Genomic DNA, 14,227 nt, shown 5'->3' on the forward strand with positions numbered 1-14,227 from the left:
ATCCCAGCTGCCATGGATTACATGCAAAGGCTCCCAACTACAGGGATCCCCACCCTTCCCTGCATGGGCTCTACGCCCCTTCCTCCACCAGCCATGAAGATCGCTTGTGTTTTATTTCTCCTTATATATCTTCAGCAAGTGAGGACTGGTGAGTAATCTTCACTAAGTCTTTTCTAGACAAGCTTACTTGTAGACACAATTCCTTTACATCCAGGATCATTTCAGCTCCTTGACATTGACCTGTATGTCCTTACTTACTTGTTTATGTACTACTGATCCTACGCAGCATTTATAATATTCTACAGCCTTTCCTGACTGTGGTGAGGACTTCCTTTCAGATTCAGTCACTACAGTCATGACCTGTGGCTAAAATAGGAAGCCTTTAGATTACAGGCAAAAAGGTACATAACAGGCAAAGCCATGATTAATGAAAATAGATTGTAGGTCTTAAGAAGGAGAGGGCATTGTGTATTTAAATAATAGAAGAAGACAGATATCAGTGTCAGAAAGTGAGGAGAGGTTCATGAGGTCAGAATATGTTATATGATGTTATATGAATGTGATATGAATGTTATATGAGGTCAGGATATGTTATATGATGTTATATGAGGTCAGGATATGTTATATGATGTTATATGAATGTTATATGAGGTCAGGATATGTTATATGATGTTATATGAATGTTATATGAGGTCAGGATATGTTATATGATGTTATATGATGTTATATGAATGTTATATGAGGTCAGGATATGTTATATGATGTTATATGAATGTTATATGAATGTTATATGAGTTCAGGATATGTTATATGATGTTATATGAATGTTATATGAGGTCAGGGTATGTTATATGATGTTATATGAATGTTATATGAGGTCAGGGTATGTTATATGATGTTATATGAATGTTATATGAGGTCAGGGTATGTTATATGATGTTATATGAATGTTATATGAGGTCTTGCCTCTAACCCTTGTAGGAAATCACTGTCTCCGTGTTTAGCTTTTTTTTTTGTTTTTTTTTTTTTGCTTTCTACCACTTTCTAACGCTTATTTTTATCTGTTTAGTCACCTGCTTTGTCGTAACTGCTTTTAGATTGTGTTCACAGTCCACAGTTTAACAATAAGACTAACCCAAAAGCGGAGTACTCCTACAACAGCGTTTATTTCCGTGCCCAAATCAGCTGAAAGCGGTAAGTTTCTACTTTATTAAGGCTGTTTCTGGACTTTTTCAGTGTGAGAAGTGTGGCGTGTTCAGTCTAGACCCTTTTCCCACCGCTGGTGATGGTGTTTGTACTGAATGTGAGCTAGTTAGTGAGCTCTGTGGTGGAGAAAGTGGAGCAGCCAGAGGTGAACAGCATGGCTTTACTGCAGGACCGAGAGCAGCACTCCCTGGCAGCAGCCCCGGATGTGTAAACACTCCGGCGTCAGAGCGGGTGACGTCTCGGCGGCATAGCCGGAGAGCTAAGGCTAATGCTAGCGCTCAGGCTGAAGCTAGCCCACCCCCAGGCTTGCCCCGCTCGGCGAAACACCCGCTGAGGGGCCTGTTCACGGTGTACTCTGGTCATAGGAGACATAAATAGCTCGTCCTTTAGGGGCTCCAGCTGTAACCTTAGCCAGGAGCCAGAGCGCCGGACATTTGCCGCCTTAACCTTAAGCGGCTAGCAAACAGGAGCTATTCGAGGATGGTGGTTCATGTAGGGGCCGGTGATATTCGTCTGCGGCAGTCAGGAGTTATTAAAGATAATAGTAAAGAGGTGGTTAAACTGGCCCAGACGATGTCCGATGCCGTAATTTGCTCTGGACCCGTCCCAATGAGGCGCGGCGCCGAGTCCCACAGCCGGCTCACAGCGCTGGACCGCTGGATGTCCAAGTGCTGTCCGGACGATCATGTGGGCTTCATAGCTAGATAACTGGTTCAAGTTTGAGGGCAAGCCTGGTTTTTTTAGGTAGGTTTAGGATTTACTTTCGTGCAGCATAGCCCATAGTCTGCTGGTTAGTCTGCAGAGGAGTGTAGCCGGGACCAGGCCGCAGACAGACCGGCTGAACCCACCGTCTGAGAGCTGCTTTGAGGGGTCACCCAGGTGTCACTGTATTGAGACTGTGTCTGTGCCCTGAATTAAAGCCAAACAGAGAACCTCTAGATCAGCTCGTTTTAATCATTTAATCAGTGTTAAATTCACAGATTCAAAGAAAACAGCAGCACCTCAGACCTAAAGCTCGGTCTACTTAATATTAGGTCATTATCCTCGAAAGCAGTGACCGTAAATGAAATGATATGTGATCAGAAACTAGACGTTTTCTGCCTCGCTGAAACCTGGATTAGATAAGATAAAAGATTTATCTTCAAATTACACAGAAGTACCGGTTAGAGCGCCGGGATATCGATAACAAGGTTGTGGGTTCGATTCCCGGGCTCGGCAAGCTGCCACTGTTGGGCCCTTGAGCAAGGCCCTTTACCCTCTCTGCTCCCCGGGCGCTCTGGGTGTGTGTGTGTGTGTGTACTCACTGCCCCTAACACATGTGTGTGTGTGTGAGTGTGTGTTCACTACCAGATGGGTTAAATGCGGAGGACACATTTCACTGTACAGTGACAAATACGTGCACCTTTACCTTTAGATATGGAGTTCTGCAAGGCTCAATTTTAGGACCGCTGTTATTTACATTATACATGTTACCACTGGGCTCAGTTATAAGCAGACATGGCGTTAATTTCCACTGTTATGCAGATGACACACAGCTCTATATATCAGTCAAACCTGTGTAAAGGATATAAAACTCTGGATGTCACATATGTGACTGTGACAAAACCGAAGTTCTCCTTTTAGGTCCAAAAGACTCTAGAAATAAACTTAATATTAGACTTGGCTGATTCTTCCATCATTCCTGGTTTAGCAGCTTAAAATCTTGGCGTCACATTCGACTCAGATTTATCATTTGAGCAACATATAGCCAATATTAGTAGAACAGCCTTTATGCAGCTTAGGAACATTTCCAAACTAAGAAACTCCTTATCACTACAAGACGCAGAAAAGCTAGTACATGCTTTTATTACCTCAAGGCGAGATTACTGTAATGCACTACTGTCAGGTTGTTCCAGCAGGAACCTCAATAAACTTCAGCTGCAGCCAGGGTCCTTACTAAAACTAGAAAATTTGACCATATCAGTCCAGTTCTATCAGCACTTCATTGGCTCCCAGTTAAATCCTGTATTGAATAGAAAATTCTTCTATTAACATATAAAGCCCTACATGGCCTCGCTCCTGAGTACCCGTGGGATCTTATTACATATTACGAACCATGAAGACTACTTAGATCTCAGGGTGCTGGACTCTTACTCGTTCCCAAAATTCAGAAAACCTCAGCAGGGGGAAGAGCCTTTTCTTATAAAGCCCCCCAACTCTGGAATAACCTTCAAGATAATGTTCGAGACTCAGACACAGTTTCAATCTTTAAATCTAAGCTGAAAACTCATCTGTTTAGTTTAGCTTTTGGTAATTAATGTTTCCACTTAGATTAAGGTTATTGGTCCAGGGGTTCGCGGACACAGGGAATTGTAGTACACTGAGATGCTGGAGCTGTCGTCTCACTAAGGTTTGTGGATGGTGGAGCAGATGGATGCTAGCGTTTCAGGGAGCTCCCGTGTCTGTGTTACCTTCTGGCTCTCTCCTTTTAATTAGGCTGTTATAGTCACACCTGCCGGAGTCGTCAGACACATTCTGATACTGCTCAACATTCTCTGCTCTCCATAAAATCTTCTCAGAACTAACTCGGAAAAAAAAACACCAACATTATTAACTATCTGTTGTATCTGGTCATTTTTGTCATTAATGTTTACTTAGTTAGGGTCAGGTCCCCCTTGTGAGTCTTGGTTCCTCCCAAGGTTTCTTCCTCCAGCTTTAAGGGGGTTTTTCCTTTCCACTGTCGCCGTTGGCTTGATCACTGGGGGTCTTTGATCCCTCATGTCTTACATTATTTTCTTCTTTGTCTCTGTCTTTTATTAATCACTATTTATGTAAAGCTGCTTTGTGACAACAACAGTTGTAAAAAGCTATACAAATAAATCTGACTTGACTTGACTTCACCACCCCACCTCCTCTCCAACTTATTCCAAAAATGGAGCACCATCCATCATTCCAGAGAACACAGTTCCACTGCTCCACAGCTCAATGCTGGGGGGCTTTATACCCCTCTAGACCACACCTGGCATTAGGCAGCATGGTGCCAATAGGTTCATATATATTTGCTCCAGAATGTCCTTTTCTATTGGCAGTATTTCTCTACAGAGGCTGTGTGTGCACTTGCACATCTGTGTCAGCAATGGGTGCAAGGTGTCCACAAATATTTGGACACAGTGTATTTGTTTAATTTTAAATTTGAAAACAATATGAAATTTCACTGTATATTTGAAAGGATTTCCTCCACAGATTGAAACAGCACCGTATCCAGGGAACAAAAGACATTTTTAAATATTGTTATGGTTTCATCTGTGTCTTCACTTTATTTAATGAAATAATGAAATGTATCAGATTATATCATATATTCACATTTCCACTGCATTTAACACTAACTTTACTGTTACAGATCTTCAGTATGACAGCTGTGGTTACTGGACTTCCTCTAAAGGATTCAGCCTGCCTGAATTTACAGAAAGGATCGTTCTGAATGATGTCACTGTCTACTACTATGACAGCACTATGAGGTCCAAAATGCCCTGTCCTGACTGGATCAACACCACTGCAGGAAGAGATGTGTGGAGTAGTATTCATTTCTGGGCAGACCACAACATAAAGGTTTTCTCCCTTGGATTGCAGTCGGCTACTGAACAGTTCAACCTGACAGGTAATCTGCCTTATTACACTTAAAATAGACAACACCTGAATCACTGCAGCAATCTAGGGTTGGGCGGTATCCACAAAATGACTCTGATCTAGTGACTGCTGCTGAAAGAACAGAAAGCTCTCAAGATTTTTTCCATGGTTTTTGATCATCATTTGATCATCGAGTATCAGACAGCTCAGATTAGCTGCTGTTGGCTATCTGCTGAGCTACTGACACAAGCGATGAGAATAAAATCTTGTGTCTGAGAGTGAGTGGTGTTGGGAGTAACAGAAAGGCAAATTGAGAGTATTTGGACTTGTAGTCAGCTATATTTACACAAGTTAGCCAGCACGGTAAACACCACAGCACAACCCATGTTCCAGTTAACTTGTGCATAAATCACACTCATAGTCGAGGGAATGATCTCGGAAGTGTTTTCAGCTGGTTTTAGGTACATTTGATATCCAGCTATTTTCAGAGTGTGACACCAATCACTGAGCGCACATGGGGGAATGAGCTTATTTGGCCGTTAACTAGATAGACACAGAACAGGAATTTCATACATCAGGCACATGCCAATTTTGAGATACCGCCAACATTTAAAAATACAGCTGTACACAGTATTACTGTTATACCACCGGACCCTACACCAATCTCTTTCTGACACAAACAGTTTAGAACAAGCGTAAACAAAACTTCAAACCTTTACGGTCTCCCCCTGCTCACCTTACTGAGCTTCTTAAAATATACAGTGGGGGAAAAAAGTATTTAGTCAGTCACCAATTGTGCAAGTTCTCCCACTTAAAAAGATGAGAGAGGTCTGTAATTGACATCATAGGTAGACCTCAACTATGAGAGACAAAATGAGAAAAATAAAAATCTGAAAATCACATTGTCTGATTTTTAAAGAATTTATTTGCAAATAATGGTGGAAAATAAGTATTTGGTCAATAACAAAAGTTCATCTCAGTACTTTGTTATAAATTCTTTGTTGGCAATGACAGAGGTCAAACGTTTTCTGTAAGTCTTCACAAGGTTGGCACACACTGTTGCTGGTATGTTGGCCCATTCCTCCATGCAGATCTCCTCTAGAGCAGTGATGTTTTGGGGCTGTCGGCGGCAACACAGACTTTCAACTCCCTCCAAAGGTTTTCTAGGCCACTCCAGGACCTTGAAATGCTTCTTACGAAGCCACTCCTTTGTTGCCCTGGCAGTGTGCTTGGGATCATTGTCATGCTGAAAGACCCAGCCACGTTTCATCTTCAATGCCCTTGCTGATGGAAGGAGGTTTGCACTCAAAATCTCACAATATATGGCCCCATTCATTCTTTCATGTACACGGACCAGTCGTCCTAGTCCCTTTGCAGAGAAACAGCCCCAAAGCATGATGTTGCCACCCCCATGCTTCACAGTTGGTATGGTGTTCTTTGGATGCAACTCAGCATTCACTCTCCTCCAAACACGTTAAAAAGTTGTGTTTGTACCAAACAGTTCTACTTTGGTTTCATCTGAAACATAAGACATTCTCCCAAAACTCTTCCGGAACATCCAAATGCTCTCTAGCAAACTTCAGACGCGCCGGATATGTACTGGCTTAAGCAGGGGAACACGTCTGGCACTGCAAGATCTGAGTTCCGGGCGGCGTAGTGTGTTACTGACGGTAGCCTTTGTAACGTTGGTCCCAGCTTTCTGCAGGTCATTCACTAGGTCCCCCCGTGTGGTTCTGGGATTTTTGCTCACCGTTCTTGTGATCATTTTGACCCCACGGGCTGAGATCTTGCATGGAGCCCCTGATCGAGGGAGATTAGCAGCGGTCTCGTAGGTCTCCCATTTTCTGATAATTGCTCCCACAGTAGATTTCTTCACACCAAGCTGCTTGCCTATTGCAGATTCAGTCTTCCCAGCCTGGTATCATAGTGGAGGTTTGAGTGTGACTGTTTGAGGTTGTGGGCAGGTGTCTTTTATACTGTTAACGAGTTCAAACAGGTGCCATTAATACAGGTAATGAGTGGAGGACAGAGAAGCCTCTTAAAGAAGAAGTTACAGGTCTGTGACAGCCAGCCAAATCTTGCTTGTTTGTAGGTGACCAAATACTTATTTCCACCATTATTTGCAAATAAAATCTTTAAAATTCAGACAGACAATGTGATTTTCAGAATTTTTTTTTCTCATTTTGTCTCTCATAGTTGAGGTCTACCTATGATGTCAATTACAGGCCTCTCTCATCTTTTTAAGTGGGAGAACTTGCACAATCGGTGACTGACTAAATACTTTTTTCCCCACTGTAGCTCTTCCTATACTGTCACAGTTAACTACAGATAGTGTTGGGCCAAATCACCCATCAGTAATCTTAACACACTTAACACTGTTCACTATTGAACTGTTCACTGTTCACTCTTGTGTCTTACAGTGTTTGGAAATTATTTGTTGTTTCTCTGATTCAGGTTCACTGTCTGGCCAGAACATTTACCAAGTATCTGGATGCTGCTCTCTGTACCCAAATGGGACTTACAGGGCATTGCTGACCCACGCATTCAATGGCAAGGACTTCACAAGTTTTGACATGAACACCAAGACATTTGTAGCTGCAGTTCCTCAGGCTGTCCTGTACAAGACTCAGAGGGAGAGCGATTCAGCCACTATAGAAGACATAGTAGTATATTACAGGACAAGATGTCTGGAACGACTGAATATATTAAAGCAAGCTCCAGGAGTTCTCATCAGAAAAGGTCAGATATCATTTTGACTTCTTCCTTCTTCACCTCATCCTTTAAAGCTCTTTGTTTTTACGCATAAAGTAGCAAATTCAGAACTATGAACACCACACTGTCACATGATCGACCAGCTATTAATTGCTAGATTAATGTATTCATATTGTAAGGAGCTGTATTCATTGTCCTTTTCAGAATCAGATGGATATGCTTTTGACAGTATTGCAGATTTGATTTCTCAAATTGATGAAACTTGTGAAGTGAAATTGTCAGTTGAAAGTTGGATAGAGAGTTGATGTGTATCTTTAGATTGTTTATCTTTTATGGTTTTATGGCGATTTTATAGGCATTTTGGAATTCTCTTAGAACTTTATTTTATTTTGATACGCAAAACAGGTAAAGATCCCAAAATTATAGACAATTTGCACCCAGTTATGCTACTCAATATGGATTATAAATTGCTTGCTCATATTTATGTAAACCACCTCAAATCAGGAAGCAAAGCTGTTGGTCTGGATACTCTGTGTGGTTTAGAAAGTTTCATTTGGAAAAATAAAAAAAGCTTAGCAAAAGGCATCTTTGCAAAATGCATCACCCCACTTTTACATTAGTCATTCCAAAAAGTGCATGAAAGCTATAAATCATACAAACTTTAATTTTATTTAGAAGAACAGATCACTTGCTGTTAAAACAGCATTATTGGTTAAGAGTTATAAAGATGGTGGACTCAGTGTCATTTATTTTCATTGTATCAATGGTACTTGTATTGAGTATGTTGTTTTAGCTGTTTTTCTAAAATACATTCCCTCATTCTTATTTCAGTTGGTGTGTAATGTAATAAAATGTTCATCTGTATCTGTTTCCTTACCTCCCCTAGTTTTAATTGGTCATGTTTGTTTGGACCGTAGTAAACTATAAATCTCCATAGTAAAATAATAAGAGCTGGATTTTGCTATGAATTATATCCACTGCAAATGCTCAAACATTTTTTTACAATCCCAAAAGTTGAAGTCACTAAATTACTTTTCATGTTTCTGGCAACCCCCAAAAACTAGAAGTTCACTATAAGGTGATCAGTGATTTGGTAGGATGTGGAGATGGCAAGACTACAAAGAAGGCACAGGTGGGAAAACTAAAGGCTAGGTGGAGCTACGATGGACACAAGAACCATATGAAATATGAAAAGATCAACTGCCCACATTACAATGTCTTACAGCGTCAGCTGTTACTACATACTACAGTATTAGGTCTGACATTACAAACATTGAATTTCAGTGTCTAGAACAGATGTCATGAACCTTCTTGGTTATTTAGAAGTCCAACTACCCTCTTATTGTTTTCCAGTTCCAGAAGTCAGGATCATTGAGCAGCAGAAGGCCGGATCCATTACAGTCACATGTCATGTGACTGGGTTTTACCCCCGGGTGGTTCAGGTGGTTTGGCTCGGTCCAGATCTTCAGCCTGTGGATGAAGGGGTCACTGATGTTCTGCCGAATGAGGACGGCACGTACCAGACCAGAAAGAGTGTGATAGTTCCAGAGGAGGATGTAGGAGAACACACCTACAGCTGTGTAGTGCTGCATTGCAGCGTACCGGACAACATCACCAGAGTCTGGGGTATGAGGACTTCTGCACATCATTAAATGTTTTAGTTAATGAATTCCTAATCTATCAGTACTGAACACTTCTTCTCCTGAACTTCCTGAAACTGATTGTCCTGTTAAAGGACATTTCAGCCTAAAACTAGCATTAAATATGTGATCTGTCCCTCATTCAGTTCATCACTACAGAGGTTTTCAGGCTACAGACTTTTTGTACAGCAGTGAAACTTGTGTAAAACAGACCTGCTTTCTTCTGCAGGTGGAGAGAAAGCTGGTGGAATGGCTGTCTGGATATCTCTCGCCTGTATTTGCTTGTTGGCTGCTGGAATTGGGCTTGTAGTGTTGTGGCGCTGCAGAACTCGAGGTAAGCAACTCAAATACTGCATTATTAATGGTCATTAAATACATCAAAAGTCCAATTGTTTATTTCTGGATAAATCTTAGTGAACATTATTTAAAGTGAAACAGTTTTTGATTTGTATTGTCCTACATCAACTAAGGTCTAGCTTATTTTTTCATATTATTATACATAACATGTTAAATATTGTGTTTAAGTACTTGCAGAAAGACTAGACATGAAAATTAAACTGCTTTAAATGTAGATACTTCTGTTATCAATTTCTAAAAAATCCTAATGTATTGGATTTATACTGGAATTTGCTTTGAAATGCAAGTCTTTGTTTTTCCAAAATATCATATTCTTAAATTCAGAACTATGAATTTTTGAAATCGGTATGCTCTACATGAAAATACACCCTGTGTTGAAAATGGCTTCAGATCTAACAATCATTTGTGTTCTCCTTTAGATGCTGTCATTTGAACCCGCTGTGTGAACACTATAAATAATAGTCTACTGCTTATATGGAGATATAGAGTCTATTTTATTTTCACATTAAGTTTTTGCGTTGTCAGTAATTTTATTTATGCACTGTTATAGCTAGCAGAGGTGGTTCTATTGCACAGTTATAGTCATTAGTGAAAAATATGTGTATACATTTTAGTGTTTAGAGTTTTCATACCTAAAAAAAAAACAAACAATTAAACACTAGAAAGAATGAGACTGTAAGGGTTCAGTCCACACCACCAGTCACCAGCAGGAGGTCAAGGTGGTGTAGTAAGGAAGCAGCTGGGAGCAGCTCTAAAAACTCAATTTCCCAGAAGCCCCAGCACTGATTGTTGCTGATCAGACGCACCTGATGGGCTCTGAATAAAAGCTCTTCCAAATAGTGGCTCAGTGCTGCACCTTTGTAGAGGGGCGGACGGTAAACTGGTAAAGAGATCGCGAGAAACAAAAAGAACAAAAGGAAAAGAAAACAAAAGACAAGACAAGACAAGTCAAGTCAAGACAAGACGACTCGACTCTTAATTTAGGAAGGAAATCCTGTGTTTAAAGTGTGAGCTAATCCAGGGGCCTTAGATGTGCCTTTAAATGTATTAATTTCTGTGAAAAACATTTCAGTTACAGCCTTATTTTCAGCCCCAAGACTGAAGGTGTCTTTTGTTGAACCCTGTTTGATGTTTATTGCCTCCCTTTGTTTGAGAACACAGTTTTGTGTGTCTCCTTTTTTTCCCGCTACTTCTTGAGTTTATTTTCCACTCCTTTTCACACCTCCCTCCCCTGTGGTGCAGTGGGTTGCTGGTTCAAACCCGGCCTCCCGCAGTCTAAGCAAAATGCACCCAATCATCAGCACCCTTCACCTTTCTGATTATCCATATCAGTTTATTTAAATAAATAAATGAATAAATAAACCAGCTGTGCTCTGCTCTTGGGTACACCAGCCCACATCCCATTACAGAGATGGGTGAGTGGATGGATGTACAGAGATTTCACTAATTCCATTACAAGAGCACAGAAGCAGTGAGAATACAAAAACATTGCAATAGATGCAGCGATATAGACCAAAATAAAATAAGAGATAAAAGAATAATCAGTAAGAGAGTAATAAGCTCATTCTAAACATTTGCACAGCACTTAGTAAACCTGCCTGTCATGCACTCTTTATATGTATTTATTTATTATGTATTTGTGAAATATACTGCTTTATTAATAATTATCTACAACAAACTGCACTAGACCAAGTCCATGAAGATCAAAGCTATTTTAAAAGACATTTCTTCAGTTTTATGTGTTTAGTTGTTTTACCTCCATCTCTCAATATTGTTTAACTGAAGATCAAATGTTCATATGTTTAAATCTATCAACAATATAAAGGTTTAATGGAAGCCCTGTCATTTCCTTCAGCAACATGATTTTGGTGGGTAGCGAGGCTGTTAAAGAGGTCCACCATTTCCATAATGTAAAAATGTAGAACAAGGCAGAAGATGAATTTAACATGTTTTTAAAGTTTTCTGTGTTTTTTTATTTCAGTTGAATCAAACCAATGAAACTGAACCATTTAAAGCTTTTAAGGTTGAACTGATGAACCACTTTTATACTGCATTTCTTATCAAACCAGCCAGGATCTTCTAGTTTCTTGTTCTTCTACTACAGAGGTAAAGTCTCTTGAACCCTGTGTCTAGCTGTCTAAACCTCTGCACTGTGCTGTTTGGACACAGTCGGTGTGTTTAGTAGAGCTGTGTTACAGCTGCAGTAATTCCCTGTGTATTCTGGGCATGGGTGGTTTCAGCAGTGTCAGGGGACAGTGTTCTTCCAGTGAAATCAGACTCAACCTGATTATTGTTCATGTGTGAGTACTGCTGAGTGATTTAATACTGACCTCTACTGATGAGTAAATGTATTGCTTTCCTGTTTTGAATAAAGATTCACTATATAGACAAAAGTATTGGGACGCCTGCTCATTCATTGTTTCTTCTGAAATCAAGGATATAAAAAAAGAGTGTGTCCTGCTTTTGATGGAGTGACTGTCTCTACTGTCCAGGGAAGAAGGCTTTCTACTAGATTTTGGAGAAGCATTGCTGTGAGGATTTGCTTGCATTCTGCAAAATAGTGAGGTTAGGATGTTGGATGATCACCACCCCATCTTATCTCATCCCCAACGTATCCCATATTGGATGGAGCACCATCCATCATTCCAGAGAACACAGTAGTTCCACTGCTACACAGCCCAATGCTGGGGGGCTTTATACCCCGCTAGCCCACACCTGGCAGCTTCAGGCAGCATGGTGCCAATGGGTTCATACGACTCCAAAGAGTCGTATTCTATTGGCAGTACTTATGTACAGGGACTAGACAAGTTTACTTTTTAGTTTAGTTTACTTGATTAATTGATGTTGACCAGATGCTTTTAGTCTAGATTTGGTCCAGACTGAGCAACTCCTCACATTTTGTTCTCTGACATTTACTAGAAAGGAGTATTTATAAATAAATAATAAATAAACATTAAAAACAACATATTTTGGACTCTTTGATGGGTCATCTGACACACTGACAGCTGACTAGTTAAATCATGCTGAGGAACGAAACTGTCATGATCCACACGGTCTGACAATGACGGGAGAACACTCGCAGGGGATGGACCGAAGCGAGGAGTTTGATAACAATAAACCATAAACAAAACAGAAATGCAGCACCAATTACTAGGGATAAGGAAGAACTAAACAAAACTGTGACAAACCATACTGGGCAAACAAAAGGAACACACCTGGGGCTGGTGAGGCACTAGGGCAGTGCTAGCTGCCGGGGCTGAGCCAATACCATTACTCAGAAACATAAACCTCCAAGCCGAGCCTGGGAAAGCTATGAACTAGGACATATAGAGTAGCGCTAGTCAGGCGCATTGAACTTACTAGACTTGAGAGCGTGAGGAGTCAGCCACCAGACCTAGACGACTGTTCCGGTCCGACGGTGAGGAGAGCTAACTGCTGAAGCAAGCTGGAGAGTCGCTCACTCCTGGAGCTCCAGGACCCCAGCTTGCAGATCGCCGCAGACCTGCAGTAGCTCCCTAATGGACCCTGAGATGAGAGCTGCTTAGCTAGTTAGCTTCCCCTGCTAAGCTAGCTAGGTAGAGAGAGAGAGTCCTCTTGTACAAGCAGGCACTCTACAGACCAGACCGGTGAATACTGAGTCTATACCGTTAACTGAATAACCTGGGTGCATGTGGTGCACTAAGGGTAATCCTCGGCAACCAGCAGCTGACACTAGCCCTACTCAAATACACCAGCCCACAGGTGTAACACATTAACCAAACAAAGAATAGTCACCTGACAAACAAAACCAGAAACCAAAATGGCGACGAGGGGCGACAACCCGAAAGTCCATTGCAACATAAAAGTCCTTCCATGAATAAACATGACACGGTACATTAACAAATAGTTCATTCTTTCCTGTGAGCCGCGGCCTCTGGGGCGGGCGTGGCAGCGTGGGCGTGACAGTACCCTCCCCAAGGCGGGCGCCGAACCGAAACCAGTGTCTCCGAACTTCCCGCGGAGGGTCCCAGCCGGTCCGACGAGGCTGACGGACCCCTCTCCCGACGCGAGGGTCTCCCACGGACGGGGGCTTGCGACTTCCTGGGACGTCCGCGAGGCCTGGGAGCCGGCTTACTTGGGAACCTTTCGTGGAATTCCCGGACCAACGCAGGGTCCAGGACGTGATCGGCCGGTTCTCAGGAGCGTTCCTCTGGACCGAACCCCTCCCAGTCGAGCAGGTACTGCAAACGACCCCCACGCCTTCGAGAGTCCAGCACTCGTCGAACCGTGTAGGTGGGGGTCCCCTCAATCTCCACTGGTTCCGGCGGCATGTCCGCCGGGGTGGCCTCGTCCAGGGGTCCAAGTACCACGGGCTTGAGCCGAGACACATGAAAAACCGGGTGAACACGTGACTGTGGGGGTAGTCGGATACGATAAGCAACTTCATTGATTCTTTTTTCTATGACATAAGGACCAGAGTACTTAACTTTTAGTTTGTGTGGGGGGAGACTAGTTCGGAGGTCCTTCGTGGCCAACCAGACCCGGTCACCTGGTTGGTATGTCGGAGTCTCCCCTCTCTTCCGGTCCGCTTGGGCCTTGTAACGTCTGGATGTGCTGGTGGGCTCCGGTCCAGACCGCTTCGCTGCGACGCATCCAAGCATCCACTGCTGGGACTTGGGTCTCCGTGGCAGTCCAGGGGGCCAGCGGAGGCTGGTAGCCTAGGTAAC

General features: G+C 42.3%; 1 protein-coding gene across 1 annotated transcript; it reads left to right on the plus strand.

Moving 5' to 3' along the window:
* The first annotated feature begins 47 nt into the window (after positions 1-47).
* Positions 48-11,914, plus strand: LOC140535450 (class I histocompatibility antigen, F10 alpha chain-like). The gene is made up of 6 exons (XM_072656833.1): positions 48-148; positions 4,586-4,843; positions 7,267-7,551; positions 8,878-9,150; positions 9,394-9,498; positions 9,941-11,914. The coding sequence occupies exons 1-6, from the start codon at positions 64-66 to the stop codon at positions 9,952-9,954; spliced, it is 1,020 nt and encodes a 339-aa protein (XP_072512934.1). The 5' UTR covers positions 48-63; the 3' UTR covers positions 9,955-11,914.
* Positions 11,915-14,227: the final 2,313 nt, after the last annotated feature.

The sequence above is a fragment of the Salminus brasiliensis genome, chromosome 15 (genome assembly GCF_030463535.1).
Source record: "Salminus brasiliensis chromosome 15, fSalBra1.hap2, whole genome shotgun sequence".
Classification (NCBI taxonomy): domain Eukaryota; kingdom Metazoa; phylum Chordata; class Actinopteri; order Characiformes; family Bryconidae; genus Salminus; species Salminus brasiliensis.

Coding starts and splice junctions, on each gene's coding strand:
- LOC140535450 (XM_072656833.1), top strand. CDS start 64: ATGGGCTCTACGCCCCTTCCTCCACCAGCCATGAAGATCGCTTGTGTT. Junction 149..4,585: donor TCTTCAGCAAGTGAGGACTG/GTGAGTAATCTT, acceptor TTACTGTTACAG/ATCTTCAGTATGACAGCTGT. Junction 7,552..8,877: donor AGGAGTTCTCATCAGAAAAG/GTCAGATATCAT, acceptor ATTGTTTTCCAG/TTCCAGAAGTCAGGATCATT.